This window comes from Pteropus alecto, unplaced genomic scaffold, assembly GCF_000325575.1.
Source record: "Pteropus alecto unplaced genomic scaffold, ASM32557v1 scaffold110, whole genome shotgun sequence".
Taxonomy (NCBI): Eukaryota; Metazoa; Chordata; class Mammalia; order Chiroptera; family Pteropodidae; genus Pteropus; species Pteropus alecto.
The window spans coordinates 225188-236706 of NW_006431920.1; the positions used below are offsets into that span (position 1 = coordinate 225188).

The window sequence follows — 11519 nt, forward strand, 5'->3', positions numbered from 1 at the left end:
ACAATCCAGAGACCGCTTGACAGCAAGCGAACCAGACGTGCCAACACAGCTTCCTTCTATTCCCTCAGAAGGAACAACACCTCACCTCCGAACACTTCCCAGAGCTTGACCCTCCGATCCATGCCTCCTGTGGCCAGAAGCCGGGAACCGGGGCTGAACTGCACGGCGTTGACTTCGCCATCATGAGCATCCTGCAAGACCAGCACTGTTTCAGACCCAATCACCGTCATTCCCAAGAAAGAGCCCAGTGCGAATGGGCCCTCTGGACGCCTAGCCAAAGGCCAAACGTTCACCCTTAAAGAGTTGGTGGGGCCTATCATTAACTTGCCTGGGTTCATAGCCCAGGCTCCCCCAAGGTTTTACTGTCATTTGATTCTGATAGCTATAGTTCCATTTATTTAAATACAGTGCAACCTTCTTAAAGAGGATTCAAAACCTGTGTAAACTGACAGCCTAAAGTCTGTCTTTGAGTTAATTTAAAGAGTAAGAAATTTCAATCTACAGTTTTATATGATCTTAATAGCTTAAAAGTAAGCCTCTGATTAACCGCCTCTCATTTGGCCCAGATACATTAATACTACATATCGAATGTGGCTTCTCACGGTAAAGGAAGTTTTTATGGCTTTCCCAACAGGAGTATAGCCTAATATGGAGTCCTGCTGAGTACATGCTGGTCCTCTTGCTACACAGCGGTTACAGTGGGCGTCTATGTAGCTCTCTCTGAAAACAATGAGGCACTAGCGTGGATGATGTGAACTCTGCCAAGTTTAACTTCCAGAAGCCTCAGTCTGCCATCTATAATGAAGGACTTCCAGGGTTTTGTGCCTAGGACTGTGCCTGACTGTGAGGCCTTCAATAAAAGTTAATAGGTGTTATTTTGGACGAACTGAAAATCTTGATAGGGAAATTTCTGAGACTGGCACCCACCCTGGCACACATGATCTGAAAAGATGGCATGTAGCCAGGATAAGGGAAACCGAGTAAAAAGCATCCCACCTAGAATAATGGAGAACACTAGGTGTCACTATAAGCTCCCCTCTTTAAGCCTATGGATCCTGAAATATTTATGGATGAAATACAATGTCTGAGATTTTGCTCCAACAAAAGTGTGCAGGGGACAGATAGGAAGATTGGCAAACGTGGCTAACTGAAGCTGTCTCGTGGGATGACGGCACGCGAAAGTTCTTTTATTCTCTTCTATGTTTGAAAATTTCCATAAGAAGAAGTAGTAAAAGACCATGAAAAACACGGGTTATAAATATAACACTGACAGCACGATGCTACCTACTGGCATATAAACATCACTTAGTTATATTTTTGCTTGATCTGACTGCCCACCCATCCTGTGTGTCCTGATGCTGAAAAACTGGACGACAGGAGACCAAACATTTCAGCTCCATGCAATCTCCTTCCTTTTTTGATGTTTTTCCACTAAAGAGGTCTCAGATTGAAAACTTGAGATCATGCACCGTCACACCCACGGCTGCCGCTCGTCAGACTCCTGAAAGATAGTTCTGTCGGATCGTTGTCAGCTGTGAACCATTCATTCTCAGAAACACACACTGACAGAATCCCAAATTATCAGCTGCTCCATTATCCCGTACACATGACTTAAATGTGACAGGAGCAAACGATGGGCTGCTGGGAGTTGAGGGCGAGGAAGGGACTGTGACATCAAGTGCGATCAGACCTTTTACCAATCATCATCGACCTCCGTGAGGGGCCCAGGCCTCCCGGGGAATGGGAAGGGACTTTAGTGGTCCTCAGTCCAACTCCTCACCCAGAGTGGGACTCTCTATACAATATCTGTGGTGGCTGATCGCTCAGCCAGTTCATCGTGTGCAAAGTATCTAGTTAGTAAAGTTCCTCCTTATGCCTGGAATGGAAAGCGCCCCCACAGAAATTCCACCCCATCTTTATAGCGAGTCCGTCTCTCCCCCGAAAGCTGGCTCCTCTAACTCATCCCACACAACCCAGGAGCCGGCCAACGCCCTGGGCCCTGCTCGGAAGGCTCTGCCACCCCGCCCCTGGTTTGGCGGCCCTGAGCCAGCGACTCCACACTCCCCAGGCCTGTCCAAGTCCCACTCAATCACTCGACTCTCCCTTTGTACTAGGACTGAGCTCTGCTCCGGCTGACAGCCCTGACATCAGTGGCTTCTGCCCAGGACTGTCTCCTGCTTTCAATACGTGCTCCTACTGATCAGAAGCCACACAGATTCGGGTAAAAATCATAAAGCCAACAGCTGCCCTACTGACCCTTCAAAAAAGACCACTGACTGGGCTCTCACTCTAAACTGGCGCCAACTAGTGACAGCAACTGCATGAATTATCATCTAATTTCTCACCGCCCCTCACGCTACCAGTTCTCTCTCTCAGCTAGTCCTGTATTCCCGGGGACAGTTGTAATATATTCTGTCTTCTGAAGCTAAGCAGAATATACCAATCCCTTTCATCCGACAAACACGCCAGGTGTAAAGGTCAGATATAAATACAACAAAAAGCTTAGCTGTGGCAGGAGAAAGGACCCTTTAATTGTCAGGCTGTTACCATACGAAGCTTGGTGGGAGTTTGGGGGTAAACCATACTTACGAAGGCACACAGTGCAGTTGTTGGCACCCTCACTTCTTTACCACTAGAACCAGGGTGAGTGTCCGCACTGTCCTGGGGAACTGGCAGGGAAGAGACAGAGCGCCTCCTAAGAAGTAACAGAAAGGAGAACGTTGGACAGGACTGCACGAGGCTTACTGTCCATTCAGCTCAGAATGGATTCAAAGACATCTTATGTCAATAGCTTCTTTGCCCTTCTAGACCCTTCAAACTACAGAATGATTCACCACATCAGAAGCATCCTCACTCATATGACTGGAAAGATAGCACACATTGGCACTCTCCTGCTTGCTAACTCATGGACTCCAAAAACAACAATAAAAAGCAATCCTGGACAACACCTGCTTCCCTAGTCAATAGACCGCAGGAAAACTGGCTCAATGTAATGTACCTGCTAGCTCAGATGAAGCTCGTTGGCATTTTTGTAAAACAATTTAAAAAGTTTCTATGCCTACAATGTTTCATCCTCAGCGTACACTGCGGTCAAGGCGGAGTCTGAGGCATGCCAAGAAAGAGCAATGAGAGCGTGACTACTGCACAAAGAGCTCAACCCATCACCCCACTCAGAGGGCCAGCGGCATTGCTTGGACATGCAAAGCGTCCTTGTTAGCACATGGACATCTGACGACTGAGGGCAGTGAAGCGGTGATCAGCTTAATTGTCAACGACCCACACTCACATGCTGGGATAAGAGTGGATAATATTTTCACCTGGCAGCATCAGAAGAAGAGTGATGTCCCAAAAGGGGAGACTCGGACAGACTAAAGGGCAAGGCCAGAGATCAGCAGGCAGCGAGATTGAGAAAAGAAGTTGAAGAAAAAAGGAAGAAGCTAAATGAAAAGCTGAAATTAAAGCATCTGTATACTCTGCACCACTGAAATTCTGGTGTGCGTTTAAAAAATGGTAATAAATCAGGTACATACACGTAGGTATATTTACATACACATCAACAAGGAAAGGTGAAAGTTTTCTAACCTACCCAAAGATATTAGTGATAGAATCCAGAAGGCCTCCAGCAGGCTGCGAGAGTCGCTTACTAAAGAGGAGGGGAGGATAGGTTTAAACCTTAGAAACATTTTGCCCAAATAATCAATCAATAAACACAGTTCACAAAAAAAAAAAAAAAAAAAGGTACCTGGGATTATGTTTCCCATCAAGTTCCCAAACCCCAGCGGAGAAACCCGTCACAGGAGGAACCACCAGATGACAGTGGGGAGGTAGGACAGAAACCCAGCCTTGAAGTTTTAAAAGAAATGAGGTTCCCTAGCATTAAATTAACCTTCCTGGAAATAATGCTTTAGACAATGAAACTGTCTAACTGGCCTAATAACTTCTGGCTGTTAATAACTAATTCCTATTCTTTTAGTCCGGCTTTGGCAAATAAAAAAATCCTGGAGCCCAAGTAAGAATTAAAGGGCATGAGTTAAGCGATCGCCCAGCCTAACACAGTTTAACTGTCCAGCTTTCAGGAAACCACTACACGTTTTTCTGCTTCCCTTCACAGCTGGTGGCAGCACTCTGGGACGGCTCGCCACCCGTTAAGTAGAAGTGCAAGCCAGGGACACCTGGGCCCACTGGTCTCCGTGGCTGTGCGAGAGCGGCTGGTGTTCCAGCAAGGGGGACTGGGTGCGTCCGGCTGTTCTTCTGTCAGGGCCACGGGTGAGCTCCTTTCCTGGCCAGATCTGTCTACTTACGTGGCCGCTCTGCTGATGGCTCGCATGGGTGAGGTCTCCTCGGTGTGCTCAGTGGTTTCATCCACAATGACTTCAATGTCATCGTCCCTGGAAAGAAGGGCGACAGGCCGAGTCTTTGATTCTGTTCAACACCAGCTTTGTGATGAGTCTGTTCTGCAAATGCCAACACCATTTCCAGGTCACACACAACCTATGTGACTTTGCTACGACTGCAATGATTAGGGGTTCTATGAAGAAAACTGCCATGAGCAGGACTGAAAGAAACACTCGACCTGTTCAAATCAAATCCAGGACTGCAACTGAAAATAACTTTAAATGAGAGCTTTTGATCTTTTTAGATCTAAACACAGTTCCCACTTGGAAAGCAATGAAACGATGTTTATTACGTCGATAACCACATAACCAGTACCAAGGTAGATTCTTTCCATCAAGAGTCTCGTTGGTGGCTGAAGGGCTTGTGCCCTCAAACAACTGGACTGTGCTTGCCAGTGAACAGTTCCCATGAGACAGGCTGAGCACAGAGACTAGTCAGGGACAGCTATGAAGGACAAGGAAATGACTGTGCAAGAAGACCCAAGTGAATAAGAAAAGGGACCGCTAGAAGGACAACGAAATCAACAGCTGCATTACCAACCCATTTTAAATATCACTTTAATAATAAACAGAAAAGCAAAGTCTAAACACAACTCATTTTTTACTCTGGGTATTCTATGTTTAAAGGTTAAACACTTGCTGCTTCTGACATCTGAGCAGTCCATCACATTTCACTCAAAAACGATCAAGTCCTTTGCCACAGTTTATCCCAACGGATGCAAAGCACCTCTGGAATTCTTTCCTCCCTGGTTTCCTGGTGGGGGAGGGGCAAGCAATTATTTTGGTCTTAATGACCTCCTACCGGGTCACAATCTTCATGGTGAAGTGAAATAATAAAATGTAAGACAGTATCGCCTGGATTTTGGATTTTTTGGATTTGTAAGAACCTAAAAGCAAGACTTTCCCATGGTTACCTGGATTAAGTAAATATATACTTAAGAACTTGTTACCAAGCAAGTTAGACCAAGTCAAAGTCAATTTACTTTCCTTGGCTACTGATTCTTGGATTTCATGTAACTGCACTCAGTCTTGGCCAGGTTGCCGAGGAAAACAAAGGCAGGCCCGAAGAATGAGGACAAGGCTGGGCTCTCTTTTCTTGGTTGTGGTTTGGGAGGGTCACTTTTGTTCATACAAGAGTGACAATAGAACCGCACAGATGGCAGGAGTGGTACACGTGAGCTAAGCCTATGTAAATGCTTTCAGGCAGAATTTTATAGCCAGAAAGGTACTTGGAACTGTGCAAAGGCCCAGGGCCACAAGAAAACACTAGGGTTTGGTTACTGGGTATCAAAACCCTTCAAAAGTATAAATGTCCTTTCCTGCCGAAACTCCTGTCCTAGGAAAGCAGAGATTCAGAAACAGGCTTTTACAGTCAGACCCTCAGGTGTGTACAGCTCAGCCCTCCTGTGTGAGCTTGGACAGCATGTTCGCTCTATCCAAACCGTATTTCACCTGGTCACCTGTCTACACTGGTAAACAGGAGGCGGACGAATGACGCTTTGTAAGCTGTTATTTTTAAGGAATCAAATCTAATTTCCAGATCAATTATTTATTTACTTTGTAGTTTTAGGAATATATATGTGAGATTCATTTTCCACATCTGAGAGTATAGAAGAAGTCTACATACTCTACATCTAAAGCAAAGGCTTGATATGAGAATCTTTTTGTTTTCTTATAAATTCAGACCTTTCTTTCCCTGGAGGATGACACCTAACTGAATTGAAAGCACTTCTCTCCATCTACCTGGAAGCAACCATTTTAAAAACCAGTGGATCGTAATTCTAACGTATTTCAGAATATATTTCAATAGAAAAGAAAAACATCCTGAAGCACACGTAAAGGGGATTTGGTCATTAAAATATCTGCCATTCTCAAAACAAAGCTTCAAATCTTGGGGAAGCTCCTCCACCCCAACCCCAGGTTAGGAAAAGCTTCAAACCGATTCAGTTCCTTTTGTTTCACGGGATCCTAGCCTTCATTTATCCTTTAAACGTTCGCCCAAACCTCCACTTAAAAGTCACAGACCAAGAAGAGAGCAAGAGAAAGAACCCAAACCCAGCGTTACACTGCCACAGCCCCAGTTAGGGGCAGAAAACGGACCGAAGAGTCAACAGGAAAACAGGGAGGTTGTCACTTGCGGGGGCCAGAAGTTAACTCACACTCACAGCTGATGAGGAGTGTCAACAGGAACCACTTTCTGGAAGGTAATGGGTTTTTCAATTTCCTCCCTTACATCTTTTAGTTTTGACGATCTATAAAATCGTTTATAGAAATTTAAAACGAGTGAATCACATTATTAAGGGCACAATTTTGACTGGCGCGTGTCTACTTACTGCTCCACTGGTAGAGGCTCCTTTGCTGCTTCCGCGAGCTCCTTCTGCAGCCGCGCCTGCCGCCGCCTATTGAAAAAAAAAACCAAGCCCACTAGTTATGGCTGCTCAGAAAACATGGGGCTGTGGCTCTCGATAAACCGGCTCTAATAACACACCTGAGTAGTCAGTGCATTCAAAATAATGACTGCCCTGGGCCACACTGGCAAGGTCAGTCGGGACCCCCACTATAAAGGACCTCGGAGCGAAGCCAGGAAGAAAGATTATGTTATTAGAGAAAGCAGTGAGCCAGAGAGGGAGGAGCCTGCCTGTCGGGAGCCAGGGCCTCTCAGGACAGAAAGGCCATCAAGCATGGCCCGGTCAGTTTCCTGCAGCAAATAGACTCTGAAATACCAAGAGCACGGATGAGAGTCAAGATTTACTCAGCACTTACCTGTGCTTCAGTTTTACTATTTTACAGGTTTTAACTTAATCCCCATAACGATGCTTTGAGGTTAAGAGCTGTTATACCCATTTTACAGACGAGGCAACTGATACACAGTGAGATTCTCAAAACGGTCAAAACGTACATGGTTTCAATTCGCTGGGGCTGTGGTCAACAGCCACATCCACTCTGTGAACTACTTTTGTCTCTCCCTCCCAGGTCCTAAACACAGGAGCGCCCTAATTTCTGACTGTGGCCTCGTTCTCTTTTCTGTGGTGCCTGCCCTGTATGGGGTCCCAGTCTAGAACACCAGCATCGCTACTGCGCCCCAGTCAAGATTTCTGCTTGATGTTTTTAAGCTTCCTACCATAGTGATGATTCTCAAGATGGAAAAAAAATCCCTCCAGATGGCTTATCAGAATTGTGGGAAGAGGTATATTACGACATTAATTTCATACCTGGAAGATGAAAAGTTTTACGGGACAAATGACGAAACATCCAGTTTAACAGATTTTCCTTAGCAGGAATACACACCCTATGAACTGTCTTTGAGAGAAAAGCAGTGACTCGGTGTGGGGTGTGTGACACTCCTCTACAGGAAAGGCGCCGTTCAGCCGGGGGCATAAAGGACAGACCAAGGGTCACAGGGAGAAGGAAACATCTGCGCGTGGCCGAAGGAAATGGCCTTCTTACTAGTTCAAATGTTCCACAGTGGCCATGGGGCTGGACTGTGGGGGACACGTCTCAGCCTAGTGAGGGAGGCAGGATGTGAATGGCTGTTTCGAAACAGTATGTCACGCTGTGACCCAGGTCCGCGAAAGCGGCTAGGAGGAGGACATGTGATGTGGAGGGCTGGCAGGAAGGGGGAAAGACTGAGGAAGAACTATGAAGTAATGAAGAGAACCCCCAGGCCCCTCATAGGTGGATCAGGTGACAACATATCTACTGCGCATCCGCAGGACATTCCAGGGGAAGGAACGGGGCAGAGCCGCGGTATGCCGCACACCCCACTGTCTTCAGAAAGTCTGGCCTCCTCTGCTTATGTCCTGTGAGGCTCCAGGACTCAAACACACGGCGGCCGGCCGCCTCTCCCTCCAGCAGGTGTCAGGAGGCAGCCTGCTGACCTCCAGTAACCCTGGTGTCCTCGTCACCCTTAAGCTGCCTAATGGCTCTGTGGCATAAGTCACACTATTTTACTTAAAGTAAAGGCAGGACAGCAAGAATTAAAAAAAAAAAAAAAAGTCATATTTTTCTTAATAAGGTAGAAATTTCAGAAAATTAGAAAACATAAAAAAGCAAAAAAACAAAAACAAAACAAAAACAGAAACCAAATCTCACCACCCACAAATCAATACTATTAACTATCGAATTTCTTCTAATTCATTCAAAATGTGGATCATGCTGTTTAAAAGAATTCCTGCTATTTTCAGTTACATTAATTTTATGCATTTTTCTCACATCACTAGGTATTCTTAAAACATTTTTAAATGACTTTGTAAAAATTCTACTACACAAAAATACCACAATTTATCCCTCAAGGAATATACTGCTTCCCATTTTTCACTGCTATGAATAATGTGCTATCACAGCACAGTATTTGTGAACACGACTCATAACTTCCTTAAGATGAAGTCCAACAAGTGGTAACCGTGTTCCGGCTTCCGGTCACCCCCACGTGCCCTTCAGGAGGTCGCAGAAATGGGCCTTCCACTGGTACCCTTTCTGCCAGATTCACTGACCACATCAACTTCTTTGATGAACTCCTCAGGCTTTACGCCCGTCTTGAGTGCTCACCTATTCCTTACTGACTCTATATTACAAATATTTATAATAGCACATTCTAGTTGATTATTTTAGTGTTTTTTGATGTTAAGAAATCTAGAATCTTTATCCAGTCCGTCATTTATTTCCTTTCCTTCTAATGTTCAGAGTCCTCCAGTACTCCCATTTGGGAATTTTTCATAAAATAAACAGCACTTTATTGTTTTACTTCTACCTAATGGTTTTAATTTTTATGCAGATTTTGAAATCTATCTGAAGATAATATTTGGTAAGGTTACTGCTCCTTATTATTAAGACTCTTTTGTTTTCATTTCCTCATTCTTTTAGATTAGCTGCAATCATCTTTTCAAATTCTAAACTACTGACGTGGGGATTTAAAATCATGTTCTAATCTGTTGAACTCTCATTACTAGTTTCTCAGTTGATCTTCTTAGGTTTTCTGGGTAGATAATCACAACCCCACCCCTTACTAGCAACCCTGCATCGGGGTCCTAGGCTGCGGGATGGCCACAGTCACTCAGAGTGGACAGAGAGTCCTTCCTTCTTTTGTTTCTGGTTTTGAAGGGCGTGCACACAGGACGGTGGACCCCCACCACCAATGTGTCGGACTCTGCGGGATTTTCAACACACAAATTCCCCTCCACGGGGACTCTGACTCCCACTGTTAGGGTGGGAGGCTTCCCTGTTGTAAGACTGCAATGAACAAAAAAAAAAAGTACCAACGAATTTGATTGAGGAGTTTCACATCTATATGCACTTGAGGGTGGACTACAGCTTCTTGTATCAGAACTTCTGACATGTCTGAACAATTTTTCAAAACTAGGGGTGCCTGGGAGGAATTTCAATCTTTTTCTAAGTCTGGTTTAAATTATACTGTTCAAGAATTAGCTTTTCTCCTTGAAACGCTGAAAGAATTCACTGGCAAAAAACCAGTATGGGCCAAAGTTGTTTGGGGAGGTAATCCTCTGCTCGGCGGCAAAAGTAATCTTATAAACGCAAATCTCTTTATGGCCACCATCGCTATTCCTACTTTTGTCAGTGTTTTCTGTTTTTCCCCGACTCCGAGGTTAGAGCTGCCAGGTTGGCTTCTTCCTTTTCAAAGACCTGGATTCTACTTTACGGAAAAAGGAGACCACCCGCGGTGGCGTGCTCTCCCACCTTGAATCCTTCTCATTCTCGGCGTTGAGGCGATTGGCTTCCTGGGCTTTCTCGGCCATCCACCTGGTGACCAGCTCCTGGTTCTCCTCTGAAGTTTTCCTCAGTTTCTCCTCCAAGGCAGTGAAAGTGATCTGCAGGGCATCATATTCGTCCTTCAGGGTCTGGTTGGCTCTCTCGAGGTCCTGCAGCTTACTGCGGAGCTCCTGGCACTCCGTCTCCAGGTCAGAGATGGTCTGCAGGCATTCTGCGATTCTGAAAGCATGACACACGGGCGGGAGTGGTGCCGCACGGAAGCCCTGCACCGCGGCCAGGGCGCCTGGCTGAGGGCTCGACCTGTAGGAGCTCAGGCACCAACAGCGGCCTTGGCCATTACACCGGGCACCATGGGGACATGTCCCGTTTATCACACGTCTGAACCCAGCCCTAGTGTTTATAGGATGACCCCTTGCGAGAGGAAGCACCCAGGGAGAATTTCATCTGGACTACAAATGACTTCAAAGCACTTTTCAGAAAAGCGGGATGTGAAGAAGGGGGAGCTTTCGGGGCTTAATAGAGTGGTTGGCGGGGGTTCAAAAGGAGGCTGGATGTCCCGTGTAGCCCAGCAGCTCTACCCTTCACTGAGCAGATGCCCGAGTGCGTCCTCCACCTTTCCGAGTCTCTGCAGAGACCCTCTCTGCATGTTAAGGGAAAAGGCATGGACGTGAGTCAGGCTGCCCTCCAGCCCTGAGATTGGAGCTGCTCTTCACCTTGTCCACCAGGCTTCTCCCCGATCAAAACTAATCCTGCCCACAAGGGCCACACACTCGATATCCTGGCCCTATCTCCGCCATAGAAGATACCAGCTCCCATGCGCAGTGAATGCCTCAGAGACACTTGCAAGGGCCAAGGTTATGCTGGGGAACCTGGAAGCCTCAGGGCACTGTTCTGGCCTTTTCCATCCTTAGAGCAGGTAGAAAACGATCCCAGGGTATGCGTGCGAAGAAATGAAAACTTTTGCTGAGCACAGTGTGGCTACCATTTGCCACTGACTGCCACCGGCCCCGCTCACAAGAGCACAGTAAATAAAGAGGAGTGTGGTCCCACAGCCAGTCCCGAGAGGGAGTTTGCTCTACTCACTTTGCTTCGTTCATCTGCATCTCCCTGTCCTTCTGCTGCATTTGGTTATTCAGGTCGATCACCAACTGAGCTAACTGGGGGGTAAAGAAGAACACTTTCATAAATAAGACATTTCAGGACCTCAGTTGAAAACTAAGTCATGGTGGGTTATTTTATTTTTAAGAAAGAAAAGGTGCCTGTGGGGTTGGGCCAAGGCAAGAAGAAATGAGCCAGGTGGCAGAGAGCTGCCACAGGGCCCATGGGAATGCTCAGGGGGACAGCGTGTGCTGGCCCCTGTTGAAGTCAGCCCTGGATGGATGAGTTCCAGGTGACTGC

At 46.3% G+C, this 11519-nt stretch overlaps 1 protein-coding gene and 1 non-coding gene across 4 annotated transcripts in view; both read right to left on the reverse strand.

The window, feature by feature from the left end:
* The window catches only part of ATG16L1 (autophagy related 16 like 1), a 35567-nt gene that overhangs the window by 14559 nt on the left and 9489 nt on the right, over positions 1 to 11519 (reverse strand). Inside the window, exons 4-10 of one of the 3 annotated variants that reach the window (XM_006906620.3) lie at positions 11205 to 11278; positions 10089 to 10340; positions 6728 to 6793; positions 4302 to 4388; positions 3587 to 3643; positions 2590 to 2695; positions 86 to 191 (exon numbers count right to left, since the gene is read on the reverse strand). In XM_006906620.3, the coding sequence (XP_006906682.1) occupies positions 86 to 191; positions 2590 to 2695; positions 3587 to 3643; positions 4302 to 4388; positions 6728 to 6793; positions 10089 to 10340; positions 11205 to 11278 (748 nt within the window). The remainder of the gene's footprint in view (positions 1 to 85; positions 192 to 2589; positions 2696 to 3586; positions 3644 to 4301; positions 4389 to 6727; positions 6794 to 10088; positions 10341 to 11204; positions 11279 to 11519) is intronic. The other 2 variants (XM_006906621.3, XM_015585437.2) reach the window with 2 other exon arrangements.
* Positions 1439 to 1712, reverse strand: LOC112475458. Its single transcript, XR_003044733.1, has one exon.